The following is a 17,703-nucleotide window of genomic DNA, read 5'->3' on the forward strand; positions in this document are numbered from 1 at the left end:
CTCTTTGTTTCCTTATACAATGATTCTCCCATATATCATTGTACATCACTCAAGTATGTGGGTAGCTAGATTTCAGTTTATCTAGCTTCTCACGGGCTTCAGTCCCTCTCTGGAAGTTGTTTCCTCTGGAGCTGGACTGGTGGGTAGGCCCCCACCTGGTTTAGGATGTCTTGTACCTCCCTCCAAGTATGAGTCTATCCTATTGTTAAGACTGAAGGTTTGTTCGCATATGAACAAATGACAAATTTTCTAAGACAATTTGTATTTTTCATAGCTACAAACCTGAGGTCTTAACATTTTACTGCCCATCTCTAGCTACCCCTCTGTCTGCTAAGATATCCTGAGTTGGGAAAGACTGACGTGGTGATGTAGGTGCGTGGTCCTTTACCAGATATACGCACGCGTTGCCAGATCTCACAAGATTCCTTGCTTTCATCTGCGATTTAACCGGATCCAGCTAGGCACTAGAAATTATCCTATTGTTAAGACCTCACGTTTGTAGCTATGAAAAATACAAATTGCATGTATTTACAGTAAGCTGATATTGGAATACAAACCATTGCCTTTTAAGTGAATATCCTTGCTCTTAAGAGATAAACAGTTGAATGAATGTAGCTACAAGGATAGCCATATGGTGGGTTGATGGATTGGGGGAACCCTATATCCTGCTCAAAAATGCCTATCCACTTCATCTTCAAACATCATGTGTCCTGCTCCTCTCTCTATTTCTCTTGAAGGAATGTAGTTCACCATTACTTCGTTTTCTGTTATTTATTTATTTATTCATATATAGATTTTTGGCATTATGCCAAGCACTGGGGCAACTAAGGTCATTCAGCGCTGAAGCGGAAATTGACAGTAAAAGGTTTCAAAGGCGTAACAGGAGGAAAACCTCGCAGTTGCACCAAGAAACAATTATTAGGAGAGGGTGGGGAATAAGATGGAAGAAAGAGAATATGAATAAAAGTACAGTAAAAGTAATGAAAGTAGTTGCAGCTAGGGACTGAAGGGATGCTGCAAAGAACCTAAAGTAATGCCTACATTGCACCGAATGAGGTGCACTGATGGCACTACCCCCATACGGGATGGTTTTCTGTTGTCTCATTTGCTGTTTTTTCTCATGAGGAGAATTAATGAGCAATGTAGACATGGAAGTTTGGGGCTCATGTCCTACATCTGTACACTTGCCTATTTTGTTCTCATAGCTGCAGAAAGAACTATCTGCCTTTCTCCATGTGTGGATTGGGCTTCTCCTCACTCAGAAAGACTTGGCAACAGGAAAGAGGAAGGACAAGAGGTGCTTGCTGTGGTTTCACTCCACCAGTGACATTGTTGTATTTTGCTGGGATCTTTCTCCCTTTGCCACCTTCAAAGACTGCTTCTCTTTTGTTGAGATAGCTCTACTCCACAAAAGATATTTTTGTCTTCTCAGGGTTTAGATTTGTCTTGGGTTGATGTGCCTACAATGGTTAAACCCACTTCTGATACTGTAATAGTGATTGTGTCCGTTTTATGTCATCATACAATTTGGTCCAATTGAATGTATACTAAGTAGCCCATCCCTTTCACCATTTGGCAGAGAAGAATATGAAAGCCTAATCACCCAAATTGTTGGTGGTGGTAGTAGATTGAATATACAATTTAGTCTGCAGGCCAAGCACTGGAACCTGTGAGGTCATTTAGTGCTGAAAGAAAAATTGAAACATTATTAGAATAAGGTGGAAATTAAGATGGAAGAGAAAATGAATGGAGGTAGTATGGTAAAAGCAATGAGGGGTTGCTCCTAGGGGTGCAAGGATTCTGCAAAAAATCTCAAGTACCAATGCCTGCAGTGTACTACATGAGGTGCACTGTCAGCACTACCCCCTTCGCCAGCTGTGGTGGTTCCTGTTATTGATAATGTGTCCTTGGAGTTCATAGCTCATTCAACCACAACTATTTCCAGGTTGTGTGAAAATTCACTTAAGAGATTCATCCTATGGACCTTCCTCCCAGTGAGCCAGCTTCATTAGTGCTTTCGTCTATGAATTCTGGTGAGTGGGTAAGAAATCTACGAGTCAAAAATATCTGGTGAAATTGAAGGCAGTGTAGTCCTCTTCACAGAAACCAGCAAATACCTCTTGGCCATCCTCTGCAGTTGCTGAACCTTCTCCTGTGGAGATATCAAGCTCACTCCTCGTGGGATCCACCACTGCAAAACTGGTAAGCTTAACCATTTTCTTAAATAAATTCTGTCAAACGAAAAACACTAAAGCCATACACTAGCAAGCACACTCTCCTCATGGGATCCACCACTGCAAAACTGATAAGCTTAACCACTTTCTCGAATAATTCATGTCAAACGAAAACTAAAACCATACACAATAAAGCTAAAATTTCAATTTAATTGTCAGACACAAGTGTAGCAAGACATCTTAGCTTGACCATAACTGAAGAAAAAATTGGTCTTAGAGTGAGTGGTTGGGAGTTCCCCAAATAAACTGCCTTCAATTAAACACAGTTACTAAGCTGCAAGTAATTTTCATAATTTCCATTACAAATACAGTACATACTTTTATTTAAAAGGCAATTATTTTTCAGTAGGAATATATATGTATATATTTTGTTAAAGAACTATTACTATTTCAATATGGTGACCTATGTCACAGAATGAGGAAGGACGATAAAAATAAATATTAGAATAAATTTTTTTAATTGGACTATAAAAAGTGTGAATTCTGACAGCGTACAAGTACATTTACACTTTCATGCAATACTGATATGTTCAATAATATAAAACAATCATTTGAGATAACCAAACAACTACTACATTAAAAACACATCATGAGTTTACAAAAGAAAACATCAAAACTTGTGTAACATACTTATAAAAATGTTTGATGGTAATGTAGTCAAAGTAATGCTAAGATAAACATAAATTTTAACCTGCGGGTTGTGAGCAACAGCTAAGACTGTCCTTTCTATGACACATCTGCACAAGTTATTTTTTTTTCTTTCAACATGGAATAATAGTTATGAATATTCTTATTAAGAAAAAATAGAATATTAGATTATTTTACATTTATTCCATAAAAAAACAAATTGTCATAGAAGATAGTACTTTTGATATAATATGCTATGAGAAAAACTATATTTTTGCAATTTTAGACTATTAGATTATGTTCTTTATTCCATAGAAACCATAAATTAAGGAGGATAATAGGTTCAAGACAGTATGCTATGAGAAAACTACTATTTTTGTAATTGTGCATTCCACAGGCTAAATAAAATTAATCCGAGATATTATTGTGACTAAAAGGCCAATATATATACACATGCTACAGGAATTTTAAAAAATTTAACTTCTTTTAATTAAATAACTGAATAAAGCTGTAATTTTTTAGTGCCATTTTCACTTACCCTTACAAGCTCTTACTCTTAAACTTACTCCAATAAAGGAAATAAAATTAACAATAAAAGTGGACGGAAACTTCTCACAAACAAAAGTACTGAAACAGGAAATATAACTTATTTCCTTATCACAATAGTCATATAATGTAATGTAATACTTTGTGACTGACATTAATTTATAACAAACAAATGTAAAGTGCATCATTACCACAAAGTACATGACAAATAAAAATAAAATGCTCATTATATTTTATACCTTTCACCTTCTGTTGCATATTTGTTTTCTAAATGTTATCTAAAGCACATAAAGAGGCTGCATGCATTGTAAATGCCATCATCAGAAAATATAATCTGCACAAATATTAACATTATTGAAAATGATCTTCCAAAAAAGGAAGGTACAACAACAATTTTAAAATACAAATCTCCCCTCGAGATGGGTAGTTAATGTCAAATTTTCTTCGGATGTTACAATATCTAAAGACAAAAATCCAAGCTACCTATAAATTTTAAATAAAAAAAACCAATGCAGATACTGAGAAACATATGCATGAGAATTTTATCTGTAAAAAGTGAGACAAGCACAGTAATACTGGTTTCCATATAACCTTGGTTAAGTAAATTGTCAAAACATAAGTAACTTCAAGAATTTTCATGTTCTGAGCTACCCAAATTAAAATAATTTAAAAAATTTAAAAGTATACAAACATTGAAATAATTTAACAAACCTGCCAAAAATACAAAAGATAATTGACCAAACTACAACACCTGTAAAAGATGCTTGATTTTTTAACATAATACCCATCAAATTTATTATTTTAAATGTCCAGTTTAAATCACAACATCAAAGATCGTACAAAGAGATTCAAATTGAAATTTAAGATTAGAATACAACTAGTAGTCAAAAGACATAACTTGTACTTTTACTGCTTAAAACTACAATAGAAAGTTCTAAATTTTCTATTTACTGGAATGTTTGTAATCTGAGGTAATGAATAAGCTGCTCCAATACAGGACTGTAAAGATTATTTTATACATATCTGCCAAGTGGTGAAATAAAAATTTCATCAGTTAAACTTATGTTTAAGAAATCATAAGAACCTCCTAGTTATTTATTTAAACTTTAGGGTAGGTTGCTTCAGAATATACCTAAAAACAGTAATTCACACTGTATCATTACTTCCTGTTAACACGCATCTCATGAATATCAACTTTAATTGTACTTCAATATAAGGCATCCTAAAAGCAACTGGTTTCCTTCACTCTACCATTCTTATTTCAATAACTGACATCTTAGTCACAATTTTCTTTTTCTTCAAGAATTTCAAGGTTCACAGTACTGAAAAGGGGAATGCTACTTTACCTGCACCTCTACCTTTACATTAGTTGGGAAAAGATGTGTAGTTCATTCTTACATGGCTATAAATACAATGCACAATATGCATTACGATTTAAAATTAATAAAAATAAAAAATCTCTCTTAATCCTTCAAGTACACTCATCTTTAGCTGTCAAATTCTTAACAACTTGCATCATTTCATAAATTTTTAAAACTTTTCAACTTTCTAGATTCGTAACTCTCTTACATTACAATATACGTACTACTAAATCACGTAAGTAATTATATGCAGTAAAATTATCACTATATGCTTCAATTGCTTGAATAACTTCAATATATCACTGCTGTTATACCACCACACCTTTGTACTAAACTGACATAATTTTCGCAAACTGTACCATCACAGCAAACTACTATACGTGATGCAATTTTAGAGCTATCTTACAAAGCACTGTGAACTAAACGTTTGTTTAAATTGTTCACATTATGCACAAAATCATTCTAATTGCATTTGGCACAGTTTCTTTCCTTCTATAAAAGATAATCCGTTCAATACAAGGGCTTACTTGAAAAGTAATTTTTCCAAATTTCAATGAAATATGAGAAACAGTATTTAGGTGACTTATAAATAATGAGGTCTCTTACCTTCAAAATGACACAGCAAAGGTCATTCTATACAGTTGTCTGATATTTACAAAGCTAGCTGTGTTTCATATTTGTGCTGCTTCCAGTATTAGGAGATAGTGTACATGGTACACAGCACATACCTGTAAGCTCCAGAAATGTAATCTCGCTAATGTTGTTACTCAAAGGTGGGCGTTCCACAACTTTAGTCCGCACCTCCGCAACTTGTGGAACCTGTTTTTGGCTGCAGACTTGTTTGGCCGCTACCTCGTGCCAAAATTAGTGGAGTAGCGGGTTGCGGAACTCAAAAATTTAAATTGCAACCGCTACCGTTCAAAAACGAAAAACCGAAAAATGTAACAAGACGTCTTAACGAGTTAACGCATTACTAATTGCTTGCTTAAGGTTGACCATTGGCCGCTGCAGAGTCTGAGAGATGCAGGACTGAACTTGTTTTGATGGTGCAGCATGGCACTGCCAGTTCTGCTACTCCTTGGATTTTCCTACTAGATCTATTCTTTTTTGGCTCCGAGCTTGGAGTCTTGGAGTTTTTTGCAAAAAAATCAGGAAATCTATTTTTTGGTCAAGGTAATGAAACTTATTTATATAATTTTTTATTTTCCTTAGTATAAATTTTTGTGTATATATATATTTATTTATTTTGCGTATTTTTCATGCTCATTTAGTGATTTGATACTTAAGAGTAAAAATAGTTTTCCACTATTTTGTGTTTAAATCAATTATGTGTTAGAATTTCTGTTTCATTAAAAAAGCTGTTTATTTTGAGTTGCGCTTTACAGTAAAAGTAATCGTAGTAGAGGTGCGGGTAGCGGTTTCCAAAAGTTAAAAAAGCTGCGAAGTAGTGGTAGCGGCAACCACCTCAAAGTTGTGGAGATGCGGGGTACGGAACCAAAATTTGAGTAGTGATGCCCAGCTCTGCTGTTACCAGTCCAAATACGTATGTGTATCAATAAAAAAAATTGTCTACTATAATATGGGAAGATTGACAAAATAACACTGCAGACAGCTGTCCTTAATTACAAAATGTACAGAAATACTGCTTCTGAAAAATAAACTGACACTCAATCTTACTACAATGCTAATAAATCTAAATCTAAATTAAAAACTGCTTGCTTAGTAATACAAATGTGTTTACTAAAGAAAATCAGTCAAGTGGACAATGAATACTCTTCTTTATATTTGATAAATCATGCAATGTTCTGTATATAAGCCTGAAAATTAATAAATTTATAATAAAAAAAACCTTGGTAATTAATTTAGTGCTCACATCAAATACATTTTTTGTACAGCTGTTTTTTTATGTAATACTTTCCTCCATTTCATTTGGCATGTGAGTTAAATTATGTAATTTACATAAATAATGTACTATAATAAACATTCTATCGATCTTTTATTTGAATTTGAAACAGTAATCGACTTACGGTAACAGGGTATCCTTGTAAATACAGTAGTATATTTGCCACACTGGTAAGCTTAGAGGAACCATTTAGGTATTAGAGAACTTGAAGAAAACCTAGAATTTTTTTTTTACAAATAGTATGCCCAACTTAAAACAATAGTCATACTATAAAATTTTTATATATATAGGAAGAATATTACACTCAATTTTCTCTTTGATGATTGAATTTTTTTTGGAATGTGGAGTCCTTGTACTCCAAATAAAAATGCTTTAATAAATAACAAATCTCATTAAAAATTAAAATTGGTGACAAAACAAAACCAGTTGTTTTATAGGTTATAAACTTAATACAGTAAAATATTTAACTCTTGTTGAATACTATTATGACTTAAAAAATATGGACGAATTGTTTCTGGAGCGGAGTTTAGTAATCCATCATACATCAAGCATATTTCTCCTCAGTGTGTGGTGAAGTAGCGAGAGCGTACGAGTGGAGTAAAAAAGGCCACCAAAAATGTAAGCAAAAGACTGCTGTTCAAAACATGGAATGTAGAAGGAGCTTCACCTTTCAGGATATCTGGATCACCTATAAATAAATATAATAAAATCTTGCTCAACAAAATATGCTAAACAGTGCATGAACAGGAATTTTTCTTAGCCTTGCACACAATATTCACTGAAGGATAAAACCTGAATACATTTACATGAATATTAACAGTATTTTTAGAAACTACACTAATATGTATTTCAATTTATATGAGAAAATTTTTTTTTACCCAGCAGGGCAATTGTAAGCCAAAAATTGCCTTAACCCAAACCATCTTAATTATAATGGGAATAAATTGCACTCACAACGCTGTAAGTCTTGTTAGTGTTGGAGTCACTTTTTATAAAAACTAATGTACCAAAATCGTCGTCCACACAACTGTTCAAAGCATAACAGCCTGTTTGTTTACTCTCCACGTTCACTTTCGGTATCTTTTGTATGTTTATTTTCTTCCAGTCTTTTTAGTCATTTCTTAACTCTTACCTTGGTAGGTGTTCCTTTCAAGTTCTTGTTTTAATGTAATTGTCCAAATATTTTTTATACTTTTTATGTGCATAAGTGATGTTTTAGTATTCATAGTCTGTAGTTTTCCAACCTTGTCGATACATCTTGTTTTAGGAGGCTGACTGACTGATCCCTCCAAAATCAGTAAAACAAAGACTCACAGCAACATAAATTCAAATGAGTCAACATCCAGAGATTAAAAGATAAGAATACTATAGTAGAATCCTGAAAATGTGGTTAGACAATGGCCAGTATCCACTTTCATGATGACAGAGAGCTCTATGTAGTAATTAAGAGCCAATGAAGAGGAGAGCACATGAACTACATGTACCTTGATCTTGAGCTGTATGATGTCCCCTTGTAAAACATCTAAATAAGCCCATGATATACCCTGCCAAAGCCAATATAAGATTTAATTCTTTGAAGCATGAAAACTTTGTGGACTCAGGTTAAGGAATACAAGAAAAGGATAAGGCTGGAGAGAGTTGATTCTTTTGAGGTAAATCCTAATGGCTCTCACTTTGTACAAAAGGCCATCATCAGCAGAATGGGAAAGCAAGACATGAACAATAAGACTTCATGAACACACAAAGTTAATTAGATGACTGTTTCTTGGCTATGAACTTCTGGGGCAAGTGAAAGACCAACTCAACACCAATGGTTGGAATGAGAGACTTCACTCGACAGGGTATGAAGGTTATCAACAGGCTTAGTGAAAGCGAGAGTAACTAAGGACACTTCCCTAAAGGTCATATCCAGCAGAAAGGCAACTTAGTGAGACTATTCAGTACCACAGTCAAGTCTCAATTTGGAGGTTAATTGTAGCATTTGGGTAGGCTTGGGAAAATGGGCTACCTCTGAATAGTGATTTATACCAGGATTGACCCCAACCACCAGACTGACAAAGTTACAGTTAGCAAGAGTATGAATGTCATCTTTGAAGAGATCCAAAGCGACAGAATGATGTGTACATGTAGATCTGAATCATTGACCTGACATCCTCTTGCAAAAAGCAAATTTTTGTCTACAAGCAGATTGGACAAAGGAAGATGAGAAGAGTGAAGCACCCAAGTTTATTGTAAAAGCCCTATTGGCAACGGAGATGTTTGCAACTGGGCACTGTAGACTCCATACAAAATGGCAAACTTTTAACAAAATTTTATTTTTCATAGCTAACAAACCCTTGGTCTTAACAAATAGGATAATCTTCTTGCGCCAGCTGGAAAACAGTTAAAACAATCAAAGATTGTAAAGCAAGGAATCTGTGAAATCTGGCAACTCTTGTGTATATGGGGTTGAAGTTGGTCACCAACCAAGCACAGTATTGTTTGTATTTCTAAAGGAACAAAAATTAATTAAGGAAGTGCTGTCTTACCTAGCTGGAATTCCCATGGTGGTGATGACATTTTCCCATCCCCACCTCTAGAGTAAGCAAGCACTCGAAGTTTGTAAGTCTTGCCAGGTACCAAGTCGTAGATGTAGGCTTCCAAGGGAGAACCAATGAAGACTAAAGTGTCATTGGCTTTTGTAAAATCTTGATCAGCTTCCCATACTTTAATCTGTAAAAAAAATCAGGTGCAAAAAATAGCTTAAACATGTTGATTACTTCAATAATTAAAGATATGTTAAGAAAGCTTAGAAAAACTAAAAGATAAGGACAGGAGAAAACTAGCTAAGCAAGAGCAGAACAAATCAACAGTGTCTATGATTTAATCTTATAATTAACAAATTTTATGTGACCAATACAAAAACAAATTGAAAAGTGTTTGGCTGAGAAAATCCAGGAATTAAGCAAATATTTTTGCATTCTACAAAAATACAATGAAATAATATATGAGGGTATGCGCAACCTGAAGTGTTCTTGTGCCAATTCCAAGAATCAAAGTTCAGCAAGATTCTTTTAACTTGTGGATATTTGCTTGTACAATTTTGTTCTTGAATTATTTTGCCTTATTACTAATATCAATAATGATAATTCTAATTTCTATGGTTATTAAGACATTTTTTATATAACTTAAAAACAGTTTCCTGGTAGTAGCAGTTTGTTTCTTTAACACGGCATTACCATAACAACATCAAATCAGCATGCACCACATTATCAACAAGTAATGGCCATGACAAAACAGTATGCACTGAGGAGGGCTCTTTGTGATTCCCCACAACCTACTATTCAACAGCCCAGGCAACCACACTATGTCCAGCTCCTACACTTCATTTTCATTGGCTTCTACTGCTTCCCTTGACACACTGCTACCTAGACTGGTGAAGGAAGGTAGCAGGAAAAAAAAAAAAAAAAAAAAAAAAAAAAAAAGTTTAAAAGACTTTTAATCGTTTTTCCCATGTTATTATGAGCTCTCACACAATCGCATGATACAGAGGACGGGTTGAAAAAGTGTTATCTGTCATATGACACTTTTCTGAAGGTATGATCTGAGAAGACCTTAGGATGTGCATCTCCTCATGGTACTTTTTTCTAAGCCGTTTAGCTAAAAAAGTTAAGCACAAAATACAGTCATACAGATACTTCAGTTCTTTTCAGTTAAAAACACATTCAAAATATTTAAAACCTCGTGATCAAAGGAACAGGTACCTCTCAAATTTATGCAAAGCCGTTTAAATACAACGCGGTGGTCTGGCTGAACTGAATAATAATAAGAACTGAATAATAATAACAACAACATACCTTGTAGCCAATAAGAGGCTCTTCCATAGGTCCAGGAGTGACACCTCTCCAGGTAACACGAATTGTACTGGGATCAATGGCATAAACTTTGACAGCGTTGGGAGGCATACGTGGATTATCTCGCCACGTTCGCTCTTTAGGAAAAAGAAAAATTTTTGTTGTTGAAGCTACTCATAAAATTAAAAAGTATTACTCTAATTCGAACTCTATCAATTCAAGCCTTTCAATTATTCCATGAAATACGCAAAGCAAAGTGCCTAAAAATAATTTAAACTCTGGTTGCTAACTTTCTTGTTGCCTCATGACTTTTTGCCTTGCATACATGGATAGTATTTTCTCATACTAAGTGCTGCTTTGATTTTATTACCTATTGCTTCGTACTTCCTTCATTTTCTACATCTTATTCACTGCAATTATCCATCTTTTCTGAGCATTCCCTAAAATTCTTAGTTTTAATGCCTACAATAGTATTTTCTTTCATCTTTCCCTTCTTCATCATAAATGGCAATGTATAAAAATAATAAAAAGTATAGAAATGGATAAAAATGTCTGGAATAAAAACAATAATGAAATTCCAATTTATACATTATATATTAGAGCAATAAAATGAAAGGCAACTGGGAAAAGTATCAACTAAAGGACAAAAAGTTCAAGAAATAAACACTAAAAAGTGAACCAGGACTTAAAATTGGGTCTGAAGTTATGTAGAAAATACTTTACTGACTAGAAAAGCAATTCAATACTGTACAGAACTGAAGAACAAAGAGGAACTATTTAAAAAATAGTTAAATAAGGTAATGGCAACAATAAACCATTACAATCTGAAACTTGTAGAACATCTACCAATACATCCTTTTAAATCAGTAACTATAACTTTAATTGCAAACATAAACTCTTCTTACCAAGAAATCTTTCACTTTCTGGTCCTGAACCTGCTCGATTGTAAGCCATGACTCGTACCCAGTAAAATGTATTTGGAACCAAACCAACTATAAGCCCATAAGATTTCGTACCAATCTGAAGCTTGATGATGTGATCTGTTTCATTATCTGTTCGTCTCCAATACTTAATCTGAAAAAGTATTGTAGTATACGTTATCGACCTAATCACATTTTAACTAAAACACAAGATAAAGAAACAGAACATTGATTTAAGGTTATATAAACCAGAACTGTTCAGTTATTTGATAACTTCTGTTTGGAAATTATGGTACATCTACTACTTACTTTACGTTAGCACTGCCTTACATTATATATTCTTACACTAGTCCTCCAAGGATTCTAAATTCACCAGAACCTTGTGATTATTCAAAGTATATAACAACATGCAATAAATTTAGTTAACAAAATAGTCTTTCCACTTTTAGCATAATCTACTCTTAGGATTAATATGATATCATATTTCAAATTCATCTTAGCACCATAAAGCTGGATACAAACCCGATATCCAATAAGTTTTCCTCTAATATTTTCTCTAGTGGGATTAATAGGCTGCCAGGTGACATTAAGTGAAGTGGCATTATGAGCAAAGGCTGATACTTCTGTGGGCTGAACCTGTGGCATGTCTTCAGCAGTAAAGATCTCAATTGGTTCACTTATTGGTCCAGGCCCTTGGCTATTCCAAGCCTGAAAAACACGTCATATCTTTTGATAAAATTTTTCTTTGTCCACTATTCTCTAAATGAAAACCATCAAATAGATTTAAGCAAATCAGTACAGACAATGAAGTAATATTTCTCATTCTCTTCATTGTGTAATAAAAGGTCAACATATATGACATATACAATGTTCTTCAATCAATAACTGCTAAAACAATAAGAAAGAGAACCAAAATTGTTACCTGAATTTTGATTTCATACTGAGTGTAGAAATATTTGACAGGGTCTACATCTACCACATACATCCCAATGTTGCCTCGGTCTTTTAAGATAATTTTCTGGAATTCTGTTTCTGGTTCTAACACACTTCGTCTCCAGAACAACTTGTAGTACACCCCAGGAGCATTTTGTTTCTCATTGGATAATGGCTGAAAATAATAACCAATATCAAAAGTAATATTGCTAGGACATGGCACAACACAATGCAAAACAAGAAAATTTAATATGTGTGCAGTAAGACTTAAATAAAAAACTGAAACATGATAGCATAAAGTTTAACAAGACTAATGATTCACCCTGTTAGATTTTCAATGGGCTCACCTGAAGGGTTAACTCTTCAATGAAATTTAAAATGAAATAATGTAAATATAAATTGTTAGACAGCTAAGTCAGAAAAGACCACAATGAATGGAAAAGCACAAAGGAGTAAGTAATGCAGCTATGGCTATATGAAGATCATAACTCTCAGTGCTGTCTACATTGAGCTGCTTAGGGCACACTGCAAGAAGTCTCCTCATTAGGGGTAAAGATGAGAGAGAGAGAGTGGAAAACTTACTGTCCATGTAATTGTCAGGTCACCAGTTTTTCCACCACCTCCGCCTAGATTTTCTGGGTGAGTGAAGGGCCTGTCCTCTTTAGTATTGGCCTGAGGAATTGAAATTAAATCATTAATATCAATAAGAGCCATTCTACTTTCCAACTGGACAAAGTGGATAAAATTTCCAATTCCAAGGCTGACTTGAGGAATTCATACATTGAGTTAGATATGTAGTACCTAATATGAAAGTTGTGCCATCTCATTACAACATACCCCATATAAATGCTCATTCTAAATTCCACAAAGCTCTGCTAGTTTTACATTTATTATAGCTCTGAAAGTTTATCATTCAAGATATTACTATGCTCGATATGACTTGAAATACACAAAATAATGGAGTAAAAGATGAATCTGTAAATAATGGGATTCTCGAGATACTTTATATATAATTTTAGCAATTATAAAGTAAAAAATAAAAATGCAGCTTTTGAAAGTTTTTACAGCATTTTTTCTTACACCTTGTACATTTGCATATCTTCCTCTTTACATTTTTTGTTTTTTCTTAAATTGGCCGACCTCAAAGTTTATCTGGCCTGGGGTGCTGCATGTTGATTTTTTTAGCCCAGCTTTTAAAGGTTAATGTTTAGTAAGATTCCACTTATTTTTGTTTAATAAATTTCAAATTACTTTTCATTATGCTCCAAAATATTTTTAAGGTTACCATTTTGGAACAAGAGGGGCACTGAAGTAGGAAAAAATCTCCAAGATCCTCAACCCCTTATGCATCTATCTTACAATGATACAGTCCAACCTCTTAGAAGCAGCACCCTTGGGACAAGGCCACTGTAGGACCACAGAAAATCCCGGCTGAAAGAAATCACTTAAAAAACTCCCTTTGTACAGTCTTGCCAGCTCATTCCACATATATATTGCTGTGTTTTGAATAATCATGTATAATTCGTTTGGCTTAGTTCCTTACAAAAATTCTGGCCTGCTCAAAAAGCATCTCCCCGAAAACATTTACACCTTTATTATGTTGGAGCTCAAACCACTTCATAAGAGCACTGTCGAATTCTGTTCACCTGGCATTTTTAATGTTTTCTGGCATTAATAACGATGTAACAAAAAGGCCTGATACCTGAAATGGAAAAATTGTTGGCCATTTGGTTTGACGATCAAATAAGCAAATGAATGCCTAGCCTTAATATAATTCAAAGTAATTCTAAGAAATCCACAGCTAAAACAAAAAATAAGGCTTCAATATATACAAGAGAGAAAACAACAAAAACCCTATAAAAAAATATATAGTCAAATGGTGGCAAGAGAAAGGCTATTCAGTGCCCATAATCTAGCCTAGCCTAGGTTTTGAAAACCTTGAAATCCACAGCTACAACAATAAATAAGGCTTTAATATACTTTGTAAAGAAAAGCTACAGTTCAGTGTATAACATATACAGATCTATAATACAGTGGGACTCCCCTCGTATTCGCGAATTTCTCTCTGGACCATATCTACCCATTATTTGCAGGAAATTCACCTATTTGCATTATTTTCCTATGAGAAATATCCAGAAATTCCAGTTTTTTTTTTATCAATTTCATCATAAAATGCACTTTTTGTGATAAAACTATTAAAAAACCAGGTATACAAATTTTTAGTGGGTTTTTCTTGAGATTTACCTACCAAAATAGGCCATTTTCAGCATTTTTATTCGGATTCCAACTATTTACAGATTCTAAACATTCGCGGGGGTCTGGTATGCATCTCCCGTGAATACGGGGACCACTGTATATGACTGAAAATTAATGCTATTAGTCAAAATAGAGAAAAATAACACGCTTAATGACGAATTCGCTTAATGATGGGGTCGCTGGAACGGAACCCCATCGTTAAATGAGGAGTACCTGTGTATAATTTATGAACATACTGATCAGGCGCCATTTGCATTCTTGTAATGTTTACATTTTTAAAATTAACAGCTGATTGCATTTACTGACATTATCACAGCCATCAGTAGCTAAATGAAATGCATTTTAGATTTTTTTTTTTTTTTTTTTTTTTTTTTGTAAATAATCAGTGCTGGGTTTAAAGATGCAGCTCACTTTATCTACAAATGCAGTAAATTAAAGGAATAAAGCTGATTTTGCCAGTATTGGATGCTACTTTTGCCTCCTCCAAAATGCTTTGTGGTCTGTACAATATGTTTCTTCAGCCACAGCTACAACTGTAAATTTAGTGGCATAATTTCATAACACCTTCCTCTTAATGGCATGAAGGCTGAATAAAGATTTATTTCACTTTTATCTATAAAAGTCACCACTGAAAAATGACAAATTTTCAACCAATTTGTATTTTTCATAACTTACAAACCTGAGGTCTTAACATTAGGATAAATACTCAGCGCCAGCTGGAAACCGGTAAAGTTTAAAATAATTGTGTACGCAAGGGACTATTGGCATCTGTGCTTGGTCACGAGACGTGTGGAGCCACCCACATATCCCACTTTAACTCGTGACCCCGTTAGTTATTCTTCCAACCCAGGTTAGTTGATAGAGGGGTGGTTAGAGGTGGGCCTTTGTATGTTAAGACCTCAGGTTTGTAAGTTATGAAAAATACAAATTGGTTAAAAATTTGTCATTTGTTCATATATGAAAAAACTCTTCGGTCTTAACATTAGGATAGACTTACTCTTGGTGGGAGGTAAGTACTATTAACCCTTAAACGCCGAGCTGGTGTTTCCAAAAGTGTCTCCCGTATGCCGGCGGCGTTCGCTAGTAAGCGCCAAAGCAGAATTTTTTTTTTTTTTTTTTCTAAATCACAGCACGCTTATAAGATTTTCAAGATTAAGAGTTCATTTTTGGCTCCTTTTTTGTGATTGCCTGAAGTTTAGTATGCAACCATCAGAAATTTAAAAAAATATTATCATATATAAATACAGTAGTACCTCGAGATACGAAAGGCTCAACTTACGAAAAACTCGAGATACGAAAGCCAATGTGAAAAATTTAACGGCTCTACATACGAAAAGTTTTCAAGATACGAAAGGTTTCTGAAAGTCCGAGATTCGCCCGGATAACAATTTTTAAACTTGCGCCGCACGCCGCCATCTTAGTACTAGTAGACTCGCCACCATCCTCCTGCTCTCCCATTGGTTCCTGATGCTAGTCACCACCATGAAATCCTTCTCTCCTATTGGACAGCATCCCTCCCATCATGCATCTTATACGTATACGTGGTGGCGTACCTATCTCGGCCTCTTCGTACCAACATCTTTATCGTACGCACACGGCATTCGTTCGGTCCAACGATTTTGTTTAGTAACGTAAATTCGTTAGTGATTTCGTTGCAGTACCATTATCGTGTTGTGCGAAAACTTTATTGTGTTACTTATACGTAAATTACGTACAAGATAACGTAGTCATGGGTCCCAAGAAAGTTGAAATTCACGGAAAGAAGCGCATGCTCTCTTTGGAGACAAAGATGGAGATCATCAAGAAGTACGAAGCTGGTATGCGATTGAGTGTGATCGCAAAGGAATACGGCCGTAATCCGTCGACAATAGGCACCATCCTTAAACAGAAGGATGCCATCAAAGCAGCTACACCGTCGAAGGGCATCACTATTTTGTCCAGCAAGAGGAGCCAGGTGCACAACGAGATGGAACGGCTGCTCCTCATCTGGATAAAAGACAAAGAAATCGCTGGCGATACGGTAACGGAGACAGCAATCGCCCACAAGGCCAGAGCTATTTTCGGCGATTTGATTGCGCAGGCGGAAGACGACGGAGGGGAAGGGACTTCAACGCAAACCCCAGAGTTCAAGGCTTCGCATGGCTGGTTCGAGAAATTCGGTAAACGGACTGGCATCCATTCGGTGGTGCGTCATGGGGAGGCTGCCAGCTCGGACACGAAAGCGGCCGAAGCACTTAAGAAAACTTTCGACGAGATGATGACCAAGGAAGGCTACAGTTCTCAGCAAGTCTTCAATTGTGATGAGACTGGCCTTTTTTGGAAAAAAATGCCTCGTCGGACGTACATCACGGAAGAAGTGAAGAAGCTACCCGGGCATAAGCCTATGAAAGACAGGCTTATGCTCGCACTTTGTTCAAATGCCAGTGGGGATTGCAAGGTGAAGCCCCTACTGGTGTATCATTCCGAGACTCCCCGAGCATTCAAGGCCCACAAAGTGCTGAAGGAGAAGCTTCCAGTGATGTGGAGGGCCAATGCAAAAGCCTGGGTAACGAGGCTTTTGTTCACGGAGTGGGTAAATCTGTGTTTCGGCCCGACAGTGAAGAAATTTTTGGAAGAGAAGCGCCTCCCCCTGAAATGTCTGCTGGTGTTGGACAATGCCCCTCCCCACCCTCCTGGCCTCAAGGAAGATATCCTAGCGGAGTATTCCTTCGTCAAGATTCTTTTTCTTCCACCCAACACCACCCCTCTCCTCCAGCCCATGGACCAGCAAGTGATAGCAAACTTTAAGAAGCTGTACACGAAACATCTTTTCAAGAGATGTTTCGACATCACCGATACCACAAACCTCACCTTGCGTCAATTTTGGAAGGAGCATTTCGACATCGTCATTTGCATCCGACTCATCGACCTAGCTTGGCAGGAGGTTTCGAGGCGAACCTTGAATTCCTCGAGGAGGAAACTCTGGCCTGATGCCGTATCCGCCCGAGACTTTGAGGGATTCGACGTGGGCAAAGCTGGTGCTGCAGAGTAAGAAACAGTTGACGATCCCGAAACTGTTTCACAACCAGATCTTGACGAGATTGTTGTAAT

At 35.6% G+C, this 17,703-nt stretch overlaps 1 protein-coding gene across 2 annotated transcripts in view; it reads right to left on the reverse strand.

Moving 5' to 3' along the window:
• Window positions 1-2,675: 2,675 nt before the first annotated feature.
• Window positions 2,676-17,703, reverse strand: part of LOC135215035 (contactin-like) — a 145,626-nt gene continuing 130,598 nt past the window's right edge. For both annotated transcript variants that reach the window (XM_064249551.1, XM_064249552.1), the window contains 7 exons: window positions 12,940-13,029; window positions 12,347-12,532; window positions 11,947-12,132; window positions 11,410-11,578; window positions 10,508-10,641; window positions 9,200-9,383; window positions 2,676-7,359 (listed from right to left, as the gene is read on the reverse strand). In XM_064249551.1, the coding sequence (XP_064105621.1) occupies window positions 7,232-7,359; window positions 9,200-9,383; window positions 10,508-10,641; window positions 11,410-11,578; window positions 11,947-12,132; window positions 12,347-12,532; window positions 12,940-13,029 (1,077 nt within the window). In that variant the 3' untranslated portion in view covers window positions 2,676-7,231. The remainder of the gene's footprint in view (window positions 7,360-9,199; window positions 9,384-10,507; window positions 10,642-11,409; window positions 11,579-11,946; window positions 12,133-12,346; window positions 12,533-12,939; window positions 13,030-17,703) is intronic.

This window comes from Macrobrachium nipponense, chromosome 19 (genome assembly GCF_015104395.2).
Source record: "Macrobrachium nipponense isolate FS-2020 chromosome 19, ASM1510439v2, whole genome shotgun sequence".
NCBI classification, from domain to species: domain Eukaryota; kingdom Metazoa; phylum Arthropoda; class Malacostraca; order Decapoda; family Palaemonidae; genus Macrobrachium; species Macrobrachium nipponense.